This window comes from Misgurnus anguillicaudatus, chromosome 24 (assembly GCF_027580225.2).
Source record: "Misgurnus anguillicaudatus chromosome 24, ASM2758022v2, whole genome shotgun sequence".
NCBI classification, from domain to species: Eukaryota; Metazoa; Chordata; class Actinopteri; order Cypriniformes; family Cobitidae; genus Misgurnus; species Misgurnus anguillicaudatus.
In genome coordinates, this window is record NC_073360.2 from 44,326,116 (window position 1) to 44,352,742 (window position 26,627).

Genomic DNA, 26,627 nt, shown 5'->3' on the forward strand with positions numbered 1-26,627 from the left:
AATAAGACGTTTAAAGAACATCATGACCATACCAAAATACAACCAATGTATAGACGGTTTCAGCAGTAACATAAACACGCGGCTGTCGCGGTCCGCACGTAACTTCCGGTAAACTCCGCTTAGAATAAAAAACAACAAAGTCCTTTAAACGTAGTTTATTTATATAACAAGCAAAACAACAACACGTAGATTACCTAGGAAACCAAAACATTTGTTATTTTTGATGAGGCATTTGTTCAAGAGATCAGTTTAGCAACTAGAACACCTCCACTTACAGTAATGAATATGATATTTACCCATAAGAATAATCATATTGACCAAATCTGATATTGATGAATCTATATTGTCAAAAATGTGTTACAGTTTGATAGTAGGGATATTATCCACCTTACATGACAGCCAATTATGTATCTCAGACCAGAAGCTGTTAGATACGGGATAAGTTAAATAAACTCATTTCGTTTAGTGGCTTATACTGTCAGGTTTTACAGTGTATAGTATACTACAATACACTATAGTTTACTGTAGTAAGAACTAAAGTATATGGTGCTTACTACAGTTTATCAGTTTAGTTAATACTATGGTATACTATAATTTACTTCAATACACTATAGTTTACTGTAGTAAGAACTAAAGTATACTATGGTCTTTACTAGATTATCAGTTTACTATAGTTAATACTATGGTATGTGTAGTAAATACTATAATATACTATAATTTACTACAGTTTACTACAGTTTACTATAGTAAATACTAAAGTATACTACAGTATTTTTTCATGTGGGTAGGGTGTGGTTTTTAAAACGTTTTTAAAATGTTGTGCTGCAACATTACCTAATTACAATGAAAATACAACGTTGTAAACACTTGTGTTTGTATTTTTAATCTGATCTTGTCCTAAGATGTCCTATCTTTATGACTTTAAAAGCTTTGTTTTTTTTATTCTTCAGCAATTATTTCCCCACCCCTTCTTTTTATCTAGTAATTACTTTATACAATAGTTTGTGATGATTTCTGGCCATAATTGAGACGCATACTTGTTTTGCTACATCCATTGTAAAGCAGTGAGCGTCTTCTGTCTCCAGTACAGCAGGAGGCGCTGCAGCTCTTTAGTCCGCAAATAAACTCACTAAAGAAAGAAAGAAAGAAAGAAAATATCATTGAAAAGTATTTTAGAAGTAGGATCAAGCGGGAGGGGAAAACATTATTTTTTCAAATTTTTGATAGATACTGGGTTGTATTACCGAATATAGTGTAGTAAGGTGCTAGTCCCGTAGATGGCAGCAATGCAACTTTTTTGGATGCCGGCTGCCGTAAAACCGCAAAGAAGAAGAAGAAGAAAGAAAGAAAGAGCGCGCGTGTGATGTGTTTGTGTATTCTCAGTGTTTTTCTCTCTTGCGTGTTTCATTGAGTGTAAACAGAGTCTTGTCTCTGTGTATTTAAGCGAAATTTAAGCAAAAATCTATCAGCTGAAGAAAGAGGCGGCGTTACTGGAGACAAAGCTGAGGTCAGGAGGAGATTTAGGAATGAAACGAGAGGTTTGTACAGCTTAAACATCATTTACCTGAATCAGACAACATCAAATCATTCCATGGATCAAACCTTTCCATGGATCAAACCTCCACAGAGTCTCTGGATTCTGTCTGTAACGCTGGAGAACAGCAGCAGATCCTGCAGACCAAACTGAAGATGTGTTCAGTTAAACTCATCGACTGCACGAACCTCATGATGAAGATTAAAACTGAACCCACAGAAATGAAAACTGAACCCACAGAAATGAAAACTGAACCCACAGAAATGAAAACTGAACCCACAGAAATCAAAACTGAACCCACAGAAATCAAAACTGAACCCACAGAAATCAAAACTGAACCCACAGAAATCAAAACTGAACCCACAGAAGAGGAAGATCGCACTGAGGAAGATGATGATTTTATTCCATCAGGTATTTCTACTAAATTATTGTTGTATTTTTAACATTTTTAAATGTCATGTGAGCACCTATTTTGGGTTTTCAGTCACAAACTCACTAATCAAAAGACTAATTTTAAATGTTAAAGGAGTTTAGGATATCTTTAGTACTTATTGAGGAACAGGCATGTAGACTTAAAGGGTTTGTTCACCCCAAAAGTGTAATCGTAAATCTCACTTACCCCTGTGTCGTTCTATACCCCCAAGTGCTCCGATTGTCTTCACAACACACATTTATTGGCGTGTCCTCGACTAAGGATTCACACATTCAAATCAGAATTTTCGAATCTTTCTATAGTCGACCGATCATCTATGTGTGTGTGTGCATGGGTTGAGAGGGGGCCAGGTACAAATGGGTAACTTTTATTTTCTTTCACAAGCAGCACACAAAAAACAACTTTCTGATAAAGTGACCAAACTGTCTTTCAAGTGATGAAAGAAGACAAAACTGACGATGCATTTATATAATTTTTTAAAGGTAAAATGTAAGGCAACATAAACATTTGTTTAATCATTCCTCATAACCTTTTAAAGACACGATCTACAGAACATCACACAAAGATATAAGAAAAAAATGTGATAATTACTCCTAAATATGAGATGCAGAGCACCTAGCACGTTCAGCTAAATTGCATGCGCCAGCATCATGGCCAGAGCGCAAACAGCGCAATATCAATGCAACGAGAAGCAATCCAAAATGTACAAACCTAAATTAGATCAGAATTTACGTTTATAATAAATCATTTTTTAAAATAAAATAAAGTAAAATAAGGTCAGAAGTAACAAGGTGCAGAACAAATTATGTGCAAAATGCCTAAAGTGCACAGAAACAAAAAAACAAGTCAAATAGTTAAATCAGATAACCCTGAGTGATTTATAAATAAAATAAAATAAAGAAATTATTAAAAGAACGAAAGTATAGCCAGAATTGCCAGCTTTGTCTTTTAAATGTAGAAACAAAGAGGCAATGGTTTATTAACATAGTAACGTCTTATGGACGTGTAGCCCTGTCCTGGGGGTTGTTGGATTTATTAACACATTTTTAAAATATTTATTGAAAGCTGCATATTATTTGCAGCATTATCATAATAGGCTGTATATTAATATATTGAGAGAAAGCTGTTATATGTGAAATCAGATAATGTGCACCCATATACAGTCAAAATTGAATGATCCTCTTTTCATGACACGACTGTGAGATTGGTAGTCGAATCAGGCTTCTCCTATCGATGCACCGAATCTTCGACTATTCGGAGTCACCCCTACACATTTATAGATATTTTTGATGAAAACTGGGAGGCTTCTAGGGTTTCTAGAATATGACCTAATTTCTCAATAGTGCGGGAAAAAACTTGGTTGCACCAGTGCGTCCAGCCTTTCGAGGGATAAAAAGTCTCTGCGACTCTGAAAATCTCCCTGTGGTTCAACAACAGACACACATTAGGTTCATGTCATGGTCTAAACCAATCAGAAATAGTAAAGGGCGGACGCCTCCCTCTGATTGGGCGTGATCTATATTCCTGTACGTGTGTAAGTTGTGCCCAAAAATATTGGCACCCTTGGTACATATGATCAAATAAGGCTGTGAAAATTCATCTGCATTGTCAATCCTTTTAATCTTTTATTTTTAAAAATCTCAAAAATGTATCCTTTCATTGGATAATAAGAATTTAAAATCAGGTGAAATGTCATTAATGTTTTTCTTTAATACACATTGGCCACAATTATTGGCACCCTTTTATTCAATACTTTTTGAAACCTCTATTTGCCAGTTTAATGGGTCTAACTTTTCTCCTATGCCTGATGAGGTTAGAAAACGCCTTACAAGAGATCATAGACCATTTCTTCATCCAGAATCACTCCAAACCCTTTAGACTCCCAGCTCCATGTTGGTGCTTCTCCTCTTCAGTTCACTCCTCTCATTTTCTGTGGGGTTCAGGTCAGAGGACTGGAATGGCTATAGCAGAAGCTTGGTTTTGAGCTCAGTGACCCATTTTTGTTTTGTTTTTGAGGATTGTTTTTGGGTTATTTTTAGGGATGCACCAATAGGATTTTTTTGGGCCGATACCGATTTTAACAGACAACTTCTGGCCGATACCGATATTAAACACTTGTATACAATACTATACAGTTGGTCTATTTGCTAGTTTATTTCTGCATCAAATTATTTTTACTGAACATGGATTTGATCTAATTAACATTCAACTGAGCAACATAATAAGAGAGACACAAATTAAGCTAAAACAAATATAATAAGACAGCATGACAACCTTCAAAGGTGGTTTTTGCTTTTCAGCATTTATTTTATTAACAACATTAACTCGTTTTTTTATCTAATGGATTTCTTTATGCAGTTAATTAATAGGCCGATACCGATTGTTTTTCTCGTGCTATTGCCGATATGCCGATGGTTTCAAATTCTTCAAAAATCGGCCGATAAATATCGGCGGCCGATACATCGGTGCATCACTAGTTATTTTGCGGTTGGAAGATCCAAACATGGCCCATTCTAAGATTTCTAACAGGGTCAGTCACTTACTGAATTTATCATCTGTTGGTATTTGATAGAATCCATGATGCCATGTATCTTAACAAGATGTCCAGGGGGCATATTACAGAAAAATCCAAACTTTAAAATCTTATCTTAACTGTTTGGTAACCATGGTAATTTCAGTTAGGACCTAATTTGAGACAAAAGCTATTACAGAATGACGATCCTAAATGCATTATCTTATCTTAACTGCAGATAGGAAAGTGGTATTACAGAAGCATCCTAACTTGACAAAACATCCTAAAAACGGTCTTAACTTTAGGATAGCCCCACAGGTGTCCTAACTTAAAACTTTAATGATAGCCAGCTGAAACAATCACATTATAATAGAGCTGCGGGAGAATTACATTACATTTTTTAACAAAGTGCAGAATGAAAAACAGCAATGTTTGTTTTTGGATTACTCTTTGAATATATTTACCTTCACACATTCACATAATCACAATGTTTCTCACTAGTTGGAGCGATCTTTCAATTTCTATCATCCCTCATTATTAAAAAAACAGTTAAGTTATCTAATCTGTGAACACTTGATGGGATTATAGTGAATACAGTACACACTTGACTCAGCATCTATTTCTTGTCATGTCTCTATCAAATGTTGAAATGTACAGTAGTATCCTAGCACTTAGGATAGGAAGAATAGTTTTTAAAATTTCACATTTGCTAAATGTTTAAATTGAATGCGGTAACTGATAGATGATGTGCTAAAACACTAATAAAAAACCACAGATTATGATTATAATGAATTTAATAAAAAGTATTTTTCTGTCCCATTAAAATTAAAAGGACAATTCTTTTGTTTACTGTAGCAGCAGCTCACGCATTGCTGGTTGCTTGGTAACAGACATGACAGTTGATAGCCGAACATGATTAAGCGATTTGGGATTTCCTAACTAGAGATGAGATAAGATTTGATGAGATAAGATAAGAATCCTAAATCAATTTAAGAGTTGTTTCTGTAATATGAATTTGTGAAAAATCTTAATTTAACACATCATATCTTAAGTTAAGACCTAAGATAGAAAGTTTCTGTAATACGCCCCCTGGATCTCCAGCAGAAATATAGGTCCACAGCATCAAAAATACAGTAGTATATTGTTCATTGTACACATGGGGTACTTTTTTTCTCTGTGTTCACCAAACCCATCTTGAGTGTTTGCTGCTAAAAGCAAATTTTTTAGTTTCATCTGATCATAGAAGCCATTCCAATTTAAAGTTCCAGTCATGGCTGATAACTAAATATGCATATTTAGTTTGTTTTTGAATGAGCTAGGAAAATTTTTCTTGTAACCCTCACAAACAACATGTGTTGATGTAATAATTGCGGAAAGCCGTCAATGGTGGGGAAAGAGTTAAAGTATTCCCACACTTTTAATCTCATTCTGGCTGTTTAGTATAACACATGATTAGGGCTGTAACGATTAATCATGTGTCCCATTAAAAATGCCTGTCTGAAATCAATTCTGAATCGCATTTGCACAGTTAATCATTAGACCCCTACACATGATTGTCAATCACTCGGAGCTGAAGTCGCCATCGTTTCAAAATGTAAACAATACGACGCATTGGCGCGTTTCCAGCAAATTAACGTAAACGATTGGGTTGATGCATCGTTCCAGCCCTACTTTGAAAGATTCATTCGTTCTATCCTTAACAGCGCAGAGAAAAATGGTGCATTTTGATGCTTCATTTTTAACATCCTTCGAATTGATATGGCCTTACTAGCCTTAAGTCGCGCAGCTGTGACGCAATCAGTCTTAGAATATGTCCTTAGAAGGTCGCAGCCTTCGAATTGGGACACAGATCAAGAGTCTGTCACCGATTGTGTGTAGGACCTTGCACGTGCTGGGTCCGATCAAGTGTCTTTACAATATTTAACAGAATGCGTGGTGTACCTTTTAGAGCAATACACAAACATTCAAAAGAATGGTAATCACCAAGTAATGCTTGCATTGAAAGGATTCTTTGAATAAAGCAGCTATTCCTCCACCTCTTATTGTAACTAATTTGTAAATGACTGCGATTCTCTTGCATATACAGTATTTCCCTGTATTCAGAGACTGCGTTCACGTATTTACATGACATAACATCTGGATTGTTGTAATTTAAATTTGCTTACACTCACGCAGTGTAAAACCAAACCCATATTCATTCACCAATCAGACCCGATCGTTTCTCTCCTCTCTTCTCCTCATTTGCGGCGTTTGGCTATCACTCGCGTGACGTGGAACAAAGCGGCAAACCTAGACACATCGATTTACTTAATGGATTTGGAGCGGCAATTTTTAAACAAATGAGAGGAAAAATGTGCGCCATTGCGGAAAGTTCTGGTGGCGAAGGAGAGAGTGACGAAGCAACAATATTGATTCCGAAAAAAGGCAAGGAAATAAGTTACCTCTGGACGTTTTTTTGTCGGAAGGCTGCAGCCTCCGTAGGTCTCATATGCAGGCTGCATACGTCATCGAGCCTGGTTTAACTTAACTGAGCATTACATCCGCAAGTCATAAACGTATTACAACAATATAAGATTAAAGAATAATAATAATCAATTTTATAATTGTTAATATTTTGAAATAAGACTTGATGACGTATGCATCTTAGAAATGCGACCTCCGGAAGGCTTCAGTATCATCGTTTAGTTTTTCTAAAGATTTCGTGTTTTTAAAGTTTAAAGAGTTGTGTTCTTAAATTTTTAAGGTTGACCAGTTTGATTTAAAAAATAGCCTCTAACCACAATCTGCTATTCTTCTTGTTGTTTTGATGCTGTTGTTTTTTTAACAAACAAACATTTCCATGTAAACCAACTGTTCCTGCTCATCCCCACACCAGATATACTCACTATTTAAAAGTGGTTCACAAAACTCACAGTTTGGATCATCCAGTCACAGATTGGATAGTTTTGTCGATCAGAAAAACAGGGGCTACTGTCGCTTTAAGAGCGATTCTGCACAGAGTCACTCTCTTCACTGCTCGTACAATCTATATCACTTTAAACCTTGCTAAGAGAGATTTAATTTTCTTACGTGAGGATAGTAATGACTGACAGGACGAAGTTGGAGGATTTGCCCAACAAATCCATGACAAATCAGTACGGATTGCTTCCTGTACTGCGGCTTCGCGCGATTGCAAAAGTGAAAGTAAAACTCGAGCGCGCGCTCAAACGCAATTTAAATACCCAATGCCTGCATTTCATACACCATTATTACCCATCCAAATCTGTGAGAGAATGCATAAGCATTTAAATATATTTTTACTCCCTATAAGTCAAGATAGCCCGACGGGCAGGACAGGGATGCATTTTGATAGCCCGACTGCAAAGCATAATAGCCCTGGGACGTCGGGCTAGCTATTTTGCAGACCCTGTAATATAATTTACTACTAATAATAAACTCTCCAACACTCTGCTTCTACTACTCCTGACACCTATTCGACCTAAAACGCCACAACACCCACAAGGTGGCGCAAGTTTCGTTTTTCATTGGTCACGTGATTTCTACATTAACAACACAAGCCCTGAATCAAGGCTTCATCTGATTTATCCTTGACACGCGCTCCGAACTCTTGCTTCAAATATTCCATCACAAGCAATGACCCAACTGCAATAAGACTGACACCTTCAACTGTCTATATGTGTGAATCTAGAAAAATACACAATCTTAATTCTTCATCCTTATTGTTGTGTAAATAACAGTGAAAAAGACAATTTAATTGTTTCATGTTTCTTTCAGATGTGAAGAGTGATTCATGTTTGGATATAGAAATAACGTCCTCAACATCAAAAGAGCGACTGACAGCACAAACTCTTTCCTGCATCACCTGTGAAAAGACATTCAGCTCACAGAGACATTTAGAGAGACATGAGAGAAAACACACAGAACAGAAACTCTTCACCAGATCTGAGATCAGCTTTACTACCTTACAAGAGAAGAAACTTCATTCAGAAGACCACAGAGAGGAGCAGCAGTTTCACTGTGAGCAGTGTGGGAGGATTTGTGTCTCTTCCTCTAAACTAAACGATCACATGAGGACACACAGTGATGAAAAGCCTTTCAACTGCACTGAATGTGGAAAATACTTCAAAACCAAACAAATTCTTGATGTTCATCAGAGAGTTCATACGGGAGAAAAACCTTACGAGTGTCCTCACTGTGAGAAGAGATTTAGCCATAAATGTGTTTTGAAGACGCATGTGCTTTTGCACACCAATGAGAGACCGTATCAGTGCAGTGAATGTGACAAAAACTTTAGGGATTCACGTTCATTAAAAAAACACCAGATTACTCACATTAAAGAGAAACTCCATCAGTGTTCACACTGTGAGAAACGTTTCTGTCATAAATATCAGCTGATAGTCCATGAGAGAATTCACACTAAAGAAAAAGCTCATCACTGTAGTGTCTGTGGGAAGACTTTTAATCGACATGGTTGTTTAGTGACACACCTGAGGATTCATACAGGTGAAAAACCTTACGAATGCTCTCAGTGTGACAAGACATTTGCTTCTTCAGGTCACTTCAAATACCATCAGAGACTTCATACTGGAGAGAAACCTTATCACTGTAGTGTCTGTGGGAAAAGTTTTTCTAATTCATCTCATTTAAGAGTTCATCAAAGAGGTCATACTGGAGAGAAACCTTATCAATGTAATGTCTGTGGGAAAAGTTTTTCTAATTCATCTCATTTAAGAGTTCATCAAAGAGGTCATACTGGAGAGAAACCTCATCTCTGTAGTCTCTGTGGGAAGAGTTTTACTCAAGGGTCTACATTACTAAATCACATGAGAATACATACAGGTGAAAAACCTTTCAAATGCTCTCAGTGTGACAAGACGTTTGCTCAGTCAAGTCACTTACAAGCCCATCAGAGACTTCATACTGGAGAGAAACCTTAACACTGTAATGTTTTTGGGAAGAGTTAATCAACAGTCAAACTTTGTTAGCATAAGTGACCTTACTAAGGATATGGCACCAAAAACTTGTAACGTATAAAGTTTTAAATATTGTTAAAAACAAGTTGATAGTAAAATAAGAACAAATAATCAAATGATGAGCAATATTGTTAATAAATACAACAGAACAAACATACAAATGAAATAAAACAGTGCTGTTCAGGATTTTCAGATTGATCTAACAGTACTGTATTATGGAGGATGAAAAATGACATAAAGGTCTAATATTTCAAAGCTTTCTAGAGTTTTATTTTAGGTTATGATGTCCTTACCATGGGTTCACACCAGCCGCGTTTGAGGCGTCAAATTCACATCTACCGTCTAGTTTCCCGCTTGAACATTCTGAGTTTACTTGCTTCATTCACGCGTGAAATTGTAGTTAATGAGACATTCGCGCAGAAATTCCCGTCATGGGAGGGGCTTCTGCGGCTCCGCTCGCTTTCTGTAATCATGTAACTACTAGAGCAAGCTCCTGCTTGGATAACGTGGCACGTTTTTCTGCCAAAGTTCAAATTTTTCAACTCGCTCATTTCAACGCTCAATTTGCGTCATTCGCATGAACGCGGTGGAATTGTGTCTACCGCGCACACTTCATGCGTCATTCGCGCCGCGAGACCTCCAGAAACGCGTCTTTACATTGACTTAACATTGAAATCACTCGTGTTGACGCCTCAACAGCGGCTGGTGTGAATGCAGCATTAAAGGTATAGTTAACACAAAAATGAAATTTCTGTCATCATTTACTCACTCTCATGTTGTTACAAACCTGTATAAATTTCTTTGTTCTGATGAACATGAAGGAAGATATTTTGAGAAAAGTTTTAAATCAAGCCACTTGTGAGCCCCATTCACTTCCATAGTATTCTATTTTTTCATACTATGAAAGTTTTGTTTTTAACACTGGTTTTATGAGTGAAATACACAGTTGACTCATAGAAGTACACTAAATGTTAGTTTCTGTACACTAAATGTTAGGTTAGTAAACCAAGAGACGAAAAGGTTTTAATCTTACCATGTTTGACTCAATTAAAACAACAGCAGCTGGTAAATAAACCAACAGGGCCGGTGTCTGTAACTTAAAGGGATAGTTCACTTTAAAATTAAAATTCTGTCATCATTTACTCATCCTCATGTTGTTGTGGACCTGTGTGGATTTCTTTTTTCTGTTGAACACAAAAGAGGATATTTTGAGAAATTATGGTAAACACATAGCAGGTGACCATTGACTTCCATAGTAGGAAAAAATATTTTGGAAGTATTGTGATAAATTATAAAGAAAATATTTTGCTAAATGATTGTAAGCACAAAGTTTTTGGTACCTATTAAATTTCATTATATTTTCTTTATTTATACTATGGAAGTCTATGGTCACTTACTGCTGTGTGTTTACATCATTTCTCAAAATATCTTCTTTTGTGTTCATCAGAAAAAAGAAATTCATACAGGTTCAGAACAACATGAGGATGAGTAAAAAAAAAAAAAAATGGTTTCAACTGTTTATGTCATGCGACCAAAATGTTATTTAATTGTTCATTAACTTTGCTTGTTTTAGGACTTTGACGATTATGATGATTAATTGCCTGTTTTATTGCTTTGACATTTCATTCTGATAATTTTTTGTTAGTTCATGAAATAATTTTCACATTATTTAAATTAAATATTTTGCCAGGTTTACCTGGCACTAAATATTAATACACATAACACATTTTTATACAGATATGCAATCATTGCGGTGATCTAAAATCATTGCGATGAGGCCAAACAATTGCGATGAGATGATTATTTAATCATTGTGACAGCCCTATACATTGCTGACAAGCTGGTTACACTTCACTGCACAAACACCGGATATAGTATAACAGGTTTCTTTTTACTTTATTATTATGACAATCACAGTTGAATGTAATGTGGTAATAAAAAAGGAAGTCATTGTACATGTATCTATACAGATGAAAATAAAGGCTTTAAACTTAAACTGGACTTTTCATTTGCATATTAAAGAGAGAATAATTTCTTTAATTCCTTAAAAATATTATTTTATATTAGCGGAGAAAAGGAAACCGTAGAATTCATAATCTTAAAACGCAAGTAATGTAATGATAGAAAAGAAACTGCTGTGCTACTGTATTTGTATATAGCCATGTATTTGTAGTAAATTAATCAGCTTTACTGCGTGTTTATTTTTCATAAGGAAGAATTAGTAAACCTGACTATAAATTAAGGTCCTATAAATAAAGCTCCTGACTATAAAATGACTCTGCTCTCGCAGAACTTTGTCATCAACTGTATCAAGTCGAACACACAAGCATGTGCGTGGATTTGGTAAATAATAAATCTGTATCAAATTTTCCCACTATTTATACTATAATTTTTGTGTATCATATCACTAAATAGTTTTAAAAAATCATATATTGTGGTCTCTCACAGTGGACAGGCACCTACGATGACAATTTCAGACCCCTCCATGGTTTCTAAGTGGGAGAACTTGCAAAATAGCAGGGTGTTCAAATACTTATTTTCCTCACTGTATGCAACCACAGAGTTTACTAATAGAGCACAACATTGTTAACAAGAACATAAAATTCCTCATAAATCCAGTGACTTATTTTTTACTATCAAAATGTACCACATTGATGTATTTATATTTAAATGTCAAAAGTGAAAAAAAAAACATGGTTACTGTAGTAAAACAATTTGAAAGTTAAACCTTGGCTAGTGTAGTAAAACCATTTTGCTGAGAGTAATCACTACACAATAAACATGGTAAACACTTTTACCACAATAAAACCGTGGTTAATTTTCATAAGAGATGTACCATAATGTGTGTTATTAATTGTTCAATTCACAACATTCCCTTGCAGTTTAATTGTCTCCTGTAGGCAGTGTTTGAATCAACAGTGAGTATCTACATATATTTTAATATTGGTGCAGATCATTACACTGTTTATCTTATATCGTGTACACTCTCACTCACTGTACACCCTACTGACACACCAGAAACAACAGAGCCGTAAATCTGCCTCCAGATCTGCCGCCTCCTCATACTCACTTGTAAAGCAGTGAGCGTCTTCTGTCTCCAGTACAGCAGGAGGCGCTGCAGCTCTTTAGTCCGCAAATAAACTCACTAAAGAAAGAAAGAGTGCGCGTGTGATGTGTTTGTGTATTCAGTGTTTTTCTCTCTTGCGTGTTTCATTGAGTGTAAACAGAATCTGGTCTCTGTGTATTTCAGCTGAAGAAAGAGGTGGCGTTACTGGAGACATAGCTGAGGTCAAGAGGAGATTTAGCAATGAAACGAGAGGTTTGTACAGCTAAAACATCATTTACCTAAATCAGACAACATCAAATCATTTCTAATTTTACTATCTGTGTGTGTTGTGTTGTCAGGATGTGGATTGTTGTGAATCTTCAGTGTATGTGGGATACACAGAAATGAAAACTGAACCCACAGAAATGAAAACTGAACCCACAGAAATGAAAACTGAACCGGCAGAAATGAAAACTGAACCCGCAGAAATGAAAACTGAACCCGCAGAAATGAAAACTGAACCGACAGAAATCAAAACTGAACCCGCAGAAATCAAAACTGAACACGCAGAAATCAAAACTGAACACACAGAAATCAAAACGGAACCCACGGAAATCAAAACGGAACCCACGGAAATCAAAACGGAACCCACAGAAGAGGAAGATCGCGCTGATGAAGATGATGATTTTATTCCATCAGGTATGTCACCTTAATTATTGTTGTATTTTTAACATTTTTAACTGGCATTTGAGCACCTATTTTGGGGTTTCAGTCAAAAACTCACTAATCAAAAGAACAAGAAATGTAAATATTAAAATTTTAAAGGAGTTTAGGATATCTTGAATACTTATTGAGCAACAGGCATGTAGACCTAGGGTTAGTTCACCCCAAAATGTTAATTTTATCATAAGTCACAATCGACACCTGTGTCGTCCTTAACCCCCAAGTGCTCCGATTGTCTTCACAACACATTTTTAGATATTTTTTATGAAATTTGTGTGGCTTCTGTCTGTCCCATTGACTTTAGTTAGTTTACAATTCCTTTCCCTAGAAAATAATGAAGGGCATCACCAAAAAGGTCCATCAGTCTTTCAATATTAATATTATGAAGTGACAAGAACACTTTTGTATGCAGAGATACCAAATTGAAAAATTTTATTCAATAATTTGTTCTCCTCTTTAGTTGTTCTTAAACAGACTACGACACGTCACCTGCTGATGTAGTTTATCCACTTTTTTTATTTAAGCGATTATGCAAACATTGTAAACAATACTTCAACAGCCCTTATAAATGCGCAAATTACTTGCCAGTGTATTCTGTGTCTGTATGCTGGCAACTCCGTCAGCAAGAGATGTCATCAGCATGTGCCGTAGTCTGGTTGTGAACGTACACTGAATAACCAAGGAGGAGAGTAAATTGTGGAGTAAAATGATTTGTTTTGTTTTCGTTGAGCACAGAAATTTTAATATTATTTCTAATATTATTATTGAACGAATTATGGACCTTTTTGTTTATGTATTTCATTGTTTTCTGGGGGGAAATAATTATGAAACTAACTGAAGGCAATGGGACAGACAGAAGCTTCTCGGTTTTTATCAAAAATATGTAAAATGGGTTCTAAAGACAATCGGAGCACTTGGGGGGTTTAGAACAACAAAGGGGTCCGTTGTTATTGATGATAAAATTAACATTTTTTTGGTGAACTAACCCTTTAAAAAACACTTAATCTCATTCTAGAAGTGTCACCATATAATGCAACAAGAATTCAAAGTCTCTGTACAAAAAATATTGGTCCATTTGACTCCTACAAAATTGTGGATAATCACAAATAATCATGCATTACTTTATACGTTTCTTTGTCTTTATCGATAACTTATCGAACTGTCATTATCATTTTATTAGATACAATTAGATAAAATTCGAGTCATCAAAAAGTTGATTTATTTCACTAATTCCATTCAAAAAGTGAAACTTGTATATTATATTCCAGGGATGGAAATTACATTTTTTTTGTCCACCGGCCACTGTGACTGGTGGATTTCAAAATAGACCAGCCACTCAATGTTTTTACCAGCCACTTTCTTGTTTTTAACCGACAATGTGTAACTGCATTTGAAAATGATACGGAAGGTGCTGTATCGATTCACACATCGTCAGGCGTTTATGTCAGACGATGTATCATCGTATCGATATTTTGAACACAGCACTACTGGCAACACTAGTCAGAAAACGCTCATGTCTCTGTAATTTTCTGTACCACGCATACAGAAGACTTTTTCCAATTCTAGGCATTTATTTTTTCAGAAGAATATAACTTGTATATTATATTCATTTCCATGGTGCATGTTTAAACACTTTATTAACTACTAGTTGTTCAGTTTGGTTATGTACACACTATGTAGAGTTTCTGTAAATGCGATTGTCACTACCTGAATTTTGCGGGAGTTAATGCGGTTGTCAGTTCCGTAAATTACCGAACTGTGTGTGTACAGGACAGGATAAGGCATTAAAAGGCGAAGTGACAACTTTGAATAAATATGCAATGTGTACGGGACCATTGTAAACTAACCAATTGCGGGACTCCCCATTGTCTGCTTTTCTCCATCGTTCTTTAAAAAACGTTTTTGACCTCCGTCTCTTTGTCCACTGGCTCCTCCTGAGATGTTTTCTCTGCAGACCTCTTTACGCCTAGGATGTAATGCCACATTTGTTTAAAGGAACAGTATGTAAGAAATTTATATCAATTAATCATAAAATGGCCCTGATATGTCACTAGACATTAAGAATTAATTTTCATTTCAAATATTTATATCACTGACAACAGTGGTCTGGCCAAGATTTTGTCATTTAAAAAGTGGAGTTGCAGTCCTCAACTGATGTTTATGTTGTCATTTTGTGTATTGGCCACCAGTTGTGTGATTGCAGTACCAGTTTTAGCCACAATCCTACATACTGTTCCTTTAAGTGTGCCTCCTCTAAAAGTGAAACAGTATGCTATTTTATTTACCCGCCATGACACTAAATGGTGGCGGGTGCTAATTTCCATCCCAGTTATATTAATACATTACACACAAAACTGATATATTTAAAAATCTTTTAAATTAAAGGCGGAGTCCACGATGTTTGAAAAACGCATTGGAAAAGGAGACGGGCCGACTACCAAAACACACTTATAGCCAATCATATCAAATGCCGGGTTGCGTATGTGTGGGGCGGGTCTATCAACAGAAGGTCCAGATTCTATTGGGGTAGGGGCGTGTTTGTTTAGGTGATTTCAAATATCAACATTGGCTTTCAAACATCATGGACTCCGCCTTTAATGATTATAACTGACGACTAAGGAAAATCCCACATTCGTAGCTAAGAACATAAGAATATTGTGAAAAGGTTCAATATTGAAGACACCTGGTGCCACACTGTAATCAGCTAATTAAAGGAATAGTCTACTCATTTTCAATATTAAAATATGTTATTACCTTAACTAAGAATTGTTGATACATCCCTCTATAGACCCCTTGCACGTGACGTCACGCTCTACTCGCGCGAATTATGGACGCCATGATGGACGGCGGAAGTGCTATGTTGTAAACGGACGGCAAGCCGAAAAAGTACGTGTTTGTGTTCGTTAGGGTCATTAAATGGTTATTTCGTGTTGCTATGATGCACCTACCATTACAGAAAAGTGGCATAAATACATTATTTTTACATGAATGTTATTGTTTAATGCTGCAGTGGCACCATAAATTTCATAGCTGCCAACTCTCACACATTCACCGTGAGACCCACGCCACACAGTGCTCGCAGTACTGACACTTTTATATTTTAGCGTACCTTCACTGTCTTTTGCGTGCCACCTTCTCATGTTGCTGGTACTTTGCTGCAAAGAGTATTTGTATTTCACTTTATGTGGCGCTGCGCAGGAAGTTCGGCAGCGAGGACATCAGAGTACCGCGAGAGCAAGTCGAAATGTTACAAAAGGGTCCGCCTTTACCTTTGCTCTCGCGTTACTCTGATGTCATACGCCGATCAGTCAGCTCCGCACCAGTCGAACACACAAAGCGTCAAGGTCTGGATGAAAAGCAGATACCTGCCCGGATTCCACGCACGCAGATACCCTCAGAAAACAGCAATTTTAATCAACCGTCACTCGCGTGTGCATGTTTGCAAGCAGTACAAGCCTGCGTGATGTTTGCGGTGACAGGTTTTAATAAAAGAGAAAAAAGTCAATTGATATTTGACATCTATAAACAATAATATATACGAAATATAATTATATGGTCTTGACATACACATTATCTGTTGCTTTAGTTTAATATAAACTACTCATTTGGTTTATTTGATTGTGACAGTCCCTCTATCACCAATCACAAATCATCACTTTACGCTTCTCTTTCTCACTGAATCAAAGCTGCTGTTATCAGCAGTTATACATTTTACAGAGACCAGTAGCCTATTCATTAGATTTTAACTGAACTTTTTTGGCACTTTTATCAGAAGGAAAGCATAATAGAAGTGTATAAAATAATAGTAAAGACTCTAATCCCAGGCATTTAAACTCAGTAAAAGCTTTTATTTCAATTTAATTTCTAAAATATGATTCGATTTGTATTGTGAACCATTTTAACGCAGTCTTTCCCAACCATTTAACACAGAAATAGCTAAAATCCACACTATTATCAATTGGCAAATGGTTAGGACTTATATAAAAAATTATTACCACAAACCCCCACCCCCAAAAAAACTCTCACTCCAAGCTGCACTCAGAAGTTGGCAGCTCTGCAGACTTTTAACAGCCTTAAGATCAGCAGCCGTGTGTGGGGATATCCCGTTTACCACAGAGTGGTACAAATCCTGCGGGCTGAAGTCGGGCAGACTCGGCGTTTAATGAGGTCCGTGAAAATTGAAGGAGGAAGAAGGTAAGGGTCGGTATCCAGTCCCGCTATCTCTAACTTCTCTAAATAGCGCTTTTTGTGAGGACCTACCAAATGCCCTACCTCGACCGATAACGGCACAGCAACTTCCTTAATATAAGAAGCCATGTATTTTAGTGAAATATATATTTAAACTGTTTAAAACTAATCAAAAATCCCGCTCGTCTATTACTAATCAACCTAGTGCGTCAGTGATTTTGCCGTCCAGCATGGCGTCGTCACGTGGTCAAGGTCACGTGTTTGCAAAGGGTCTATCATCTGTGTGCGTGCACGTAAGCGCTGGAGCGCGCTGCGACGCTTTGATAGCATTTAGCTTAGCCCCATTCATTCAATTGTACCATTTAGAGATAAAGTTAGAAGTGACCAAACACATCAACGTTTTTCCTATTTAAGACGAGTAGTTATACGAGCAAGTTTGGTGGTACAAAATAAAACGTAGCGCTTTTCTAAGCGGATTTAAAAGAGGAACTATATTTTATGGCGTTATAGCACTTTTGGGAGTACTTCGACTCGCCTGAAAAGTCAGCTCCCCTTCTCACTCTCATAATGGGAGAGGGAGGGTGTTACTGCGCCGAGTCGAAGTACTCCCAAAAGTGCTATTACGCCATAAATATAGTTCCTCTTTTAAATCCGCTTAGAAAAGCCTACGTTTTATTTTGTACCACCAAACTTGCTCGTATAACTACTCGTCTTAAATAGGAAAAACGTTGATGTGTTTGGTCACTTCTAACTTTATCTCTAAATGGTACCATTGAATGAATGGGGCTAAGCTAAATGCTATCGAAGTGTCGCAGCGCGCTCCAGCGCTTACGTGCACGCAGACAGATGATAGAGGGATGTATCAACAATTTTTAGTTAAGGTAATAACATAGTTTAATATTGAAAATGAGTAGACTATTTCTTTAACTCAAAACACCTGCAAAGGCTTTCAAATGGTCTCTCAGTCTAGGGTCGTTTCTCAATATGCTTTCTTGTCTGTCCTTGTGTTCTTGTGTACTTGTAAAACCTCATCAGTTGCGGCCCAAGTACCAGATTCAAGTTCGCATCAAGCCAAGTTCACATAACATCCCGGATGTGGATGCATCAGAAGGTGACTTGTGCGCACTTCCGACAGCCAAGTTTCCCAGAATGCATTTCACGTCAATGGCAATGAAGCTTAAATCTTGCACAATATTTGAACTATTACTCTTTGTGTGTCATAAAATGTAGTTTTAAGAGCTATTTAGTAGAGAATATAGATTAATAAACTTGAAATATGTGGTCAGTTAGTAAAAATAGCACCTGTATTAAAATGTCCTTTTTGGATATATGAGTTCCAGGGAATCAGCATGGGGCAGCCTCATCTCGGCAAGTCCTTCTGAAATTTGCCGCTGTCTCAACATTAAATATTCCCTTTGGATATATCAAACTGCCATTTTTTTGTCTCATTAATACATTTCTCTTTATTATTCATATGAAGTCTGTTATTTGTTATTAACCTTTTAACTAATGCTAAAGTTAAGTTTCAGAACTTAAATGACATATTTTCTGTATTTCGTTAAAAATACATTAAAATAAGAATACTCAGTCCAGGACTGCACGTATTGGTAAACACTGGTACTCTGCTGTTCCATTTGCAGTATAACCGCATCCTTCCATCCTTGGGAGTTCGTTCTTCCGAGTCTGAACTACAAAGGACGCAAGTCCGAACTTGGCGTACTTGGTATTTAGAAACGGCCTAGTTGTGTAGGCTACACAATCATGGGGAAGACCATTGACACCTTGCACAAGGAGGGCAAGGCCAAAAAGGTCATTGCAAAAGAGGCTGGCTGTTCACAGAGCTCATTAATAGAGAGGCGAAGGAAATGAAAAGATGTGGTAAAAAAGTGTACAAGCAATAGAACTGCACGATTAATCATTAAAAGATTGTGATCTCGATTCAAACCCCCCCCAAAAAAACGATCTTAATCCAGCATTTTGACGATTCAGGTAATTATATTTTCAAGGGGGAAAGAAGCAGTTTCGTCAGTTCCCTCGACAACACGCAAGCCAGATCACGGCCGCGATCACGTCATGACGTCACATTTATTATTGCGCAAGCCAGATGTGCTCGGGTTCAATCCACTGGTACAGCAGATGCTTTCCCCGAGAAGTAAGACAGAAAGAAACAAAAACTTAAGAGATGGAGTGAGGCAGAGCAATGCGCAGGAACGGCCGTCAAGAACCTTTACGTTGTTTAATTACCAAAAAGGGGATCTTATTCCGGATCTTATCTCTTCCGAAAGGGTTTTTTGGCCCAAGAGTTCTAGGGGGCGTGAAGATTAAGCGTGCATGTAGATTTTTTCACCCAATGGATGTTCACACCGCCAGCGAGAGTGTCAAAAACGATCTGGTGCTCGAATGCATTCTCTGGAATCCTCTCAAGCAGAGGTTTCCACCTCCTGATTGGTTGCCGCCGAACGTTTCCACCTGCGATTGGTTGCCGCCAAACAGCTTCATAGCTCATTAACATAAAGTAATGTCAATCCATTTGGCAGTAGTGTGCACCAAAACATATTCATTTTTTTTTTGGGCTACTTAAAATTTATATTTTAATTTTTCTCTTTAAATAAAATTAATACATAATCACTCTACAATTAACACTAACTGAATTTAAGATTATCTACACTTATCTAAAACTTTCAGAAGCATAATTCTTTACACCTGTAAAAACTAATGTTCAGGAATTGTACGTCTTTAAAATCAACAAAGTTCTTGAGAATCGTGATTTTTGTTTTAAGCAAAAGAATCGTGATTCTCATTTTATACAGAATCGTGCAGCTCTAACAAGCAATAGGGATAACAGCACACTAGAGAGGACTGTGAAACAAAACCCATTCAAAAATGTGGGGGAGATTCACAAAGAGTGGACTGCAGCTGGAGTAGGTGCTTTAAGAACCACTACGCACAGACGTATGCAAGAAATGGGTTTCAGCTGTCGCATTTCTTGTGTCAAGCCACTCTTGAACAACAGACAGCGTCAGAAGCGTCTCACTTGGGTTAAAGACAAAAAGGACTGGACTGCTGCTGAGTGGTCCAAAGTTAGAAATCAAGGTCCCAGAGTCTGGAGGAAGAGAGGAGAGACAAACAATCCACATGGCTTGAGGTCCAATGTAAAATTTCCACAGTCAATGATGGTTTGGGGTGCCATGTCATCTGCTGGTCATGGTCCACTGTGTTTTTTGAGGTCCAAGGTCAATGCAGCCATATACTAGGAAGTTTTAGAGCACTTCATGCTGCCCCTGCTGCTGACCAACTTTATGGAGATGCAGATTTCATTTTCCAACAGGAGTTGGCACCTGCAAACAGTGTCAAAACTACCAGTGCCTTGTTTAAGTACCATGGTATATCTGTTCTTAATTGGCCAGCAAACTCACCTGACCTTAAAGGAACACGCCCACATTTTGGGAATTTAGCTTATTCACCGTATCCCCCAGAGTTAGATAAGTCCATACATACCTCTCTCATCTCCGTGCGTGCTGTAACTCTGTCTGACGCAGCCCCCGCTAGCTTAGCTTAGCACAAAGACTGGAAATGCATGGCTCCAGCTAGTATACTGCTCCCAATAAGTGACAAAATAACGCGATCATTTTCCTATTTATGTGTTGTGATTTGTATAGTCAAACCGCGTACAAACAACAAGGCGATATGAGACACAGCGATCTTTTAACAGTATACATACTGAGAACTATATTCTCTGAAGACGAAGCACTGCCGCATGGGCGGAGTGATCTGCTCGCAGCACACGAGAAGCCCCTGGTGAGGAGCAGAGAGTTCGGTCAGAGTTGTGCAAATCACTCCGCCCACGCGGCAGTGCTTCGTCTTCAGAGAATATAGTTCTCAGTATGTATACTGTTAAAAGATCGCTGTGTCATATATCACCTTGTTATTTGTACACGGTTTGACTATACAAATCACAACACATAAATAGGAAAATGATCGCGTTATTTTGTCACTTATTGGGAGCAGTATACTAGCTGGAGCCATGCATTTCCAGTCTTTGTGCTAAGCTAAGCTAGCGGGGGCTGCGTCAGACAGAGTTACAGCACGCACGGAGATGAGAGAGGTATGTATGGACTTATCTAACTCTGGGGGATACGGTGAATAAGCTAAATTCCCAAAATGTGGGCGTGTTCCTTTAATCCCATAGAAAATCTATGGGGTATTGTGAAGAGGAAGATATGATATGCCAGACCCAACAATGCAGAAGAGCTAAAGGCCACTATCAGAGCTGGGCTCTCATAACACCTGGGGTGCCCCAACTAAGTATTGAATCATGCTGTACATGCTCATACTTTTCATGTTCATACTTGTCAGTTGGCCAAGATTTCTAAAAATCCTTTCTTTGTATTTGTCTTACCTAATATTCTAATTTTCTGAGATACTAAATTTGGGATTTTCCTTAGTTGTCAGTTATAATTATCAAAATTAAAGAAACAAACATTTAAAAATATCTGTCCGTGTGTAATGAATGAATATAATATACAAATTCCTCTTTTTGAATGTAATTAGTGAAATAAATCAACTTATTGATGATATTCTAATTATATGAATAGCACCTGTACTATAACTAATAATATAATCTATTACTAATAATGAACTCTGCAACACTCTGCTTTAGTACTCCTGACACCTATCAAACAACCACAAGGTGGCGCAAGTTTCGAAACTCCTTTATCCAGGTTCGATACTTAGACCGAACCAAGGCTTGTTTGTCATTGGTTATGTAATTTCTACATAAACAACACAAGCCCTGAATCAAGGTTTTATTTGGCACCCCCATTTATTCTCGACACGCGCTCCGAACCTTCGCTTCAAATATCCCACCACTAGTAACCCAGCTGTTATAATAGGACTGACACCTGTCTTCTGTCTATATGTGTGAATCTAGAAAAAGACACGGAATCTCAATTCTTCATCCTTCTTTGTGTAAATAAGATTGAAAAGACAATTTAATTTTATTCATGTTTCTTTCAGATGTGAAAAGTGATTCATGTTTGGATATAGAAATAACATCCTCAACATCAAAAGAGCGACTGACAGCACAAACTCTTTCCTGCATCACCTGTGGAAAGACATTCAGCTCACAGAGACATTTAGAGAGACATGAGAGAAAACACACAGAACAGAAACTCTTCACCAGATCTGAGATCAGCTTTACTACCTTACAAGAGAAGAAACTTCATTCAGTAGACCACAGAGAGAAGAAGAAGCAGTTTCACTGTGAGCAGTGTGGGAAGATTTGTGTCTCTTCCTCTAAACTAAATGTTCACATGAGGACACACAGTGATGAAAAGCCTTTCAACTGCACTGAATGTGGAAAATACTTCAAAACCAAAGACAATCTTAAAGTTCATCAGAGACTTCATACTGGTGAAAAACCTGTCAAATGCTCTCAGTGTGATATGACTTTTTTTCACTCAGGTTACTTAAAAGCCCATCAGAGTGTTCACACTGGAGAGAAACCTCATCACTGTAATCTTTGTGGGAGGAGTTTTAATCAACATGAAAGTTTAGTGACACACCTAACAATTCATACAGGTGAGAAACCTTACAAATGCTCTCAGTGTGACAAGACATTTACTTTTTCAAGTAACTTAAAAGTCCATCAGAGACTTCATACTGGAGAGAAACCTTATCACTGTAGTGTTTGTGGGAAGAGTTTTAGTCAAGGGTCTTCATTACGAAATCACAAGAGAATTCATACAGGTGAAAAACCTTACAAATGCTCTCAGTGTGACATGATGTTTGCTCAGTCAAGTTCCTTAAAATATCATCAGAGACTTCATACTGGAGAGAAACCTTTCGTCTGCGCTCAATGTGGAAAGAACTTCATTAATTCATCTCAATTAATAGTTCATCAGAGAGTTCACTCTGGAGAAAAACTTCATCACTGTAGTGTCTGTGGGAAGAGTTTTAGAGAAGCGGCTACATTACTAAATCACAAGAGACTTCATACAGGTGAAAAACCTTTTAAATGCTCTCAGTGTGGCAAGACCTATGCTCAGTCAGGTTCCCTAAAAGCCCATCAGAGAGTTCACACTGGAAAGAAACCTTAACACTGTAGCGGTACATTCACATTGGGCGAAAGCGTTAACGCTTGAGGGAATGCAATCACAGTGCCCGCAACACATGCTCCGGTTTTCCATAAACGTCATTGGCTGGCTCTCCCTAGGTTATTTGCATAAGGCGATCTGAATGGCTGACACACACGTTGCCGCTTGAAAAGTTGAGAAATGTCCAACTTCTGCCTCGAGCAACGGCACTGACGGTTCCACAATTCAATTAGGCAATGCATGACATCACCCATTAAAAGTGAATGGGAAGCGTTAACGCTTACACCCCGTGTGAATGTACCGTAATGTTTGTGGGAATGTTTTTTTTTTTTAGGAAAGTTTGAAATCAAGCCACTTGTGAGTCTCATTCACTTCCATAGTATTCTTTATTCCTACTATGAAAGTGTTGTTTTATGAGTGAAATAAACAGTTGAATTAACGTTACCCATGAAAGTACACTGAACATTAGATTCTGTACACTACTGTAAATGTTAGTTTAGTAAACCAAGAGACACAAAGTTTTTTACCTCACCATGTGTAAGAGGCATATTTCATAGTTTTATTGTTAATTCAATCATATATATGTGTGTTTAAATCTGTGATTAATGAGCAAAATAAATGTGTAATTTGATATTTTGGAAAACTTTTATCTTGAAGCTCCAGAATGCTGACGTGACTAGTGATGGGCAGTCTGGCTTTTTCATAGATTCGGCTCTGGCTCTTCATTTAGAATCACTGGGAGACTTGTTTTTAGCCTAATTTAGCAATTGTGAGGGGTTTTTGTGTTGGCATTAAATTTTTGTATCAATTGGTTTTATAAAAGTCTTTTTTGTATGAGTATTTTTTAACATTATAATAAAACTTTAATTAATTCTCTCTATCGCTCTGTGTACCTGGCCTGGCTACACTGGCTTTTTAGAGCATCTATCACCCTTTCTTCTTTCACATAACGGCATAATCCTAGTCTGTCTTCCCATTTGATTAAACGCATCGTGTGCCAAATACAAATAGGTCCCGCCCCTGCATGCGGCTGAAGTTTCGTCTCTCTCGCTAATGGGGAGTTGGCTCTTCTTGTTCGTTACAAAGAATCGACTTTTAGATCCGGTTCGTTTGCGAACAACCCATCACTAGATGTAACGTCAACGCCTTAAATTTGCGTTTTTCAACCAGGTTAGGTGCCAAGTTTATGTCAAACTCTGTAAATCTTAATGGTACAATCCAGTAATTAAAGGTAAATTCCAGTCATGTTATGCCTACTCAATCACAGTCAAGTTAATACACAAAATAAACAATAAGGCAAAATATCATCCAATATGGTTTACTAGTGTTTCCTGGGATGATAAACTCCCATGGTCATCATCACAGTTTTTTAATGACAATCACAGTTGAATGTAATGTGGTAGTAAAGAGGGAGAAAGTCATTGTACTGGTATCTAAAAATGGGTTTCCTGTTTACAAACATTACAGGGTGCGCGTGCATCCTGGAGGCAGAAAGCTAGCCCAATTGGTGAGCTGGTCTGCAACAACCTTAATCATTGAAGCTTTCTTTATTGTTTGTATAACTGCTGACTAAATAAAACGTGATTTTAGTTGGATCTGTTTTTCTGTCTTTAATTTTGCAGTGTTACTTATCATGTTAATTATCATGTTAGGCTAGTAACGTAATAGTCACATCTACTGGTATGTTAAACATTAGCACCCAGCACTGACTCTGTTGGTACAATTAACCACGCAACAACTCCTTGGCATTTTGACTTACAGACACCGTTACTAGACCCCTTGATCAGAGACAATATCTTCTGGAATGCCAAAGTTATGGAAGACATGATGGAATAGGGCCTCAGCAGTCTCGAAGGCTGTAGGAAGTTTGGGCAGAGGTATCAGTTTGCAACCCTTGGAGAACCTATCTAGGACAACTAGGACACAGGTGTAGTTCTGGAATCTGGTTAATCTGTCATAAAATCGACTCCTAAATGAGACCATGGATGTTGAGGAATAGGCAGGGGTACTAGTTGACCTACGGGAAGTTTTCTGCGAGTGTTGGTGATGGCGCAGACTGAGCAACCTCTCACATACCTAGAGAAGTCCTGAGAGATGGTTGGCCACCAGTACCGTTGACTGAGGAGCGAGAGGGTCCGCTTGCTACCTGGATGTCCTGGAGTGGAGTGAGCGGCATCCAAAAGTTCATTGCAGAGGTGTACAGGTACATAGATAAGGTTTGCCAGGGCTTCCGGCGGAGCAGGGTTGTTGAGGTTCTCCTGGTTGATGAGCTCATCGATGTCCCAGATGATTGGACGAATAAACATGGCTGGAGTCTGGGAGAATTCCCCTGCCACTGTCCAACTTCTAGGGATAAGGCGTCTACCTGGATTAGGGCTGCACGATTTGGGTAATTTTTCCCATTGCGGTTATTGCTGCTAATATTGCGATGTGCGATTGCGATTATACTAAATGGTATCATGAGTCAACTTGATGGGTTTTAAGGAAAATTCACACGCAGTTTAGCTAAAATGTGTATTTGTAAAACTAGAAATGTTTTCGTATTGCCACGTGATGTAGCAACTGCTCAGTGTCAATAATCCTAAATCCAAAATACTGCCATACAACAGACATAGTTTTTTTTTTGCTACCAGATCACTGTCAACCTCCTCTGCATCCATCTTCGCTCTGGTATAAGTGACGACGCACACCACACACGTGCATGCCACACTGTGCACTGCCTTTTTTGTTCGTTTTTCTTTCTTTTTTTAAACAGCAAGGAAAATCATCAAACTGTTATCAGAAAGTTTGTGTTAACAAGTCCTCACATTTATTTATTTAATATAATTGCAACATTTTGCTGTCATATAATTGCACAGGCTGACATTGCGATTGCGATGCGATTAATTGTGCAGCACTAACCTGGATGAACGAGGATTGGGGTGGACTGGAAGGTCTCTTTGAGAAGGCAGAAGGAGTCCTTGGCTTCGGGAAACAACAAGATTTTTGGAAGCACCCTTTAAGGATGAGGAAAGTGGAGTGCTGATATGACTGTAGTTCTTAATAAATCTCCAGAAGTTGTTGAATCCAAGGAATTGTTGGAGATCTTTCACAGTAATGGGTAAGGGCTAGTAGTGAATAGTT

The 26,627-nt window shown here is 37.7% G+C and overlaps 2 protein-coding genes across 2 annotated transcripts; both read left to right on the forward strand.

Moving 5' to 3' along the window:
* Window positions 1–1,423: 1,423 nt before the first annotated feature.
* Window positions 1,424–9,707, forward strand: LOC129437128 (uncharacterized). Its single transcript, XM_073863510.1, has 3 exons — window positions 1,424–1,538; window positions 1,628–1,945; window positions 8,254–9,707. The coding sequence occupies exons 2-3, from the start codon at window positions 1,690–1,692 to the stop codon at window positions 9,414–9,416; spliced, it is 1,419 nt and encodes a 472-aa protein (XP_073719611.1). The 5' UTR covers window positions 1,424–1,538; window positions 1,628–1,689; the 3' UTR covers window positions 9,417–9,707.
* Window positions 9,708–12,630: 2,923 nt separating this feature from the next.
* On the forward strand, window positions 12,631–24,511 carry LOC141349186 (uncharacterized). Its single transcript, XM_073863507.1, has 3 exons — window positions 12,631–12,771; window positions 12,858–13,197; window positions 22,426–24,511. The coding sequence occupies exons 1-3, from the start codon at window positions 12,760–12,762 to the stop codon at window positions 23,505–23,507; spliced, it is 1,434 nt and encodes a 477-aa protein (XP_073719608.1). The 5' UTR covers window positions 12,631–12,759; the 3' UTR covers window positions 23,508–24,511.
* The last annotated feature ends 2,116 nt before the right edge of the window (window positions 24,512–26,627 follow it).

What these genes read in the sequence shown, in the direction of transcription:
- LOC129437128 (XM_073863510.1), top strand. Translation starts at nt 1,690, where the DNA reads ATGTGTTCAGTTAAACTCATCGACTGCACGAACCTCATGATGAAGATT. An exon ending in TGATGATTTTATTCCATCAG is followed by an intron (nt 1,946 to 8,253) that starts GTATTTCTACTA and finishes TGTTTCTTTCAG; the next exon opens with ATGTGAAGAGTGATTCATGT.
- LOC141349186 (XM_073863507.1), top strand. An exon ending in TGATGATTTTATTCCATCAG is followed by an intron (nt 13,198 to 22,425) that starts GTATGTCACCTT and finishes TGTTTCTTTCAG; the next exon opens with ATGTGAAAAGTGATTCATGT.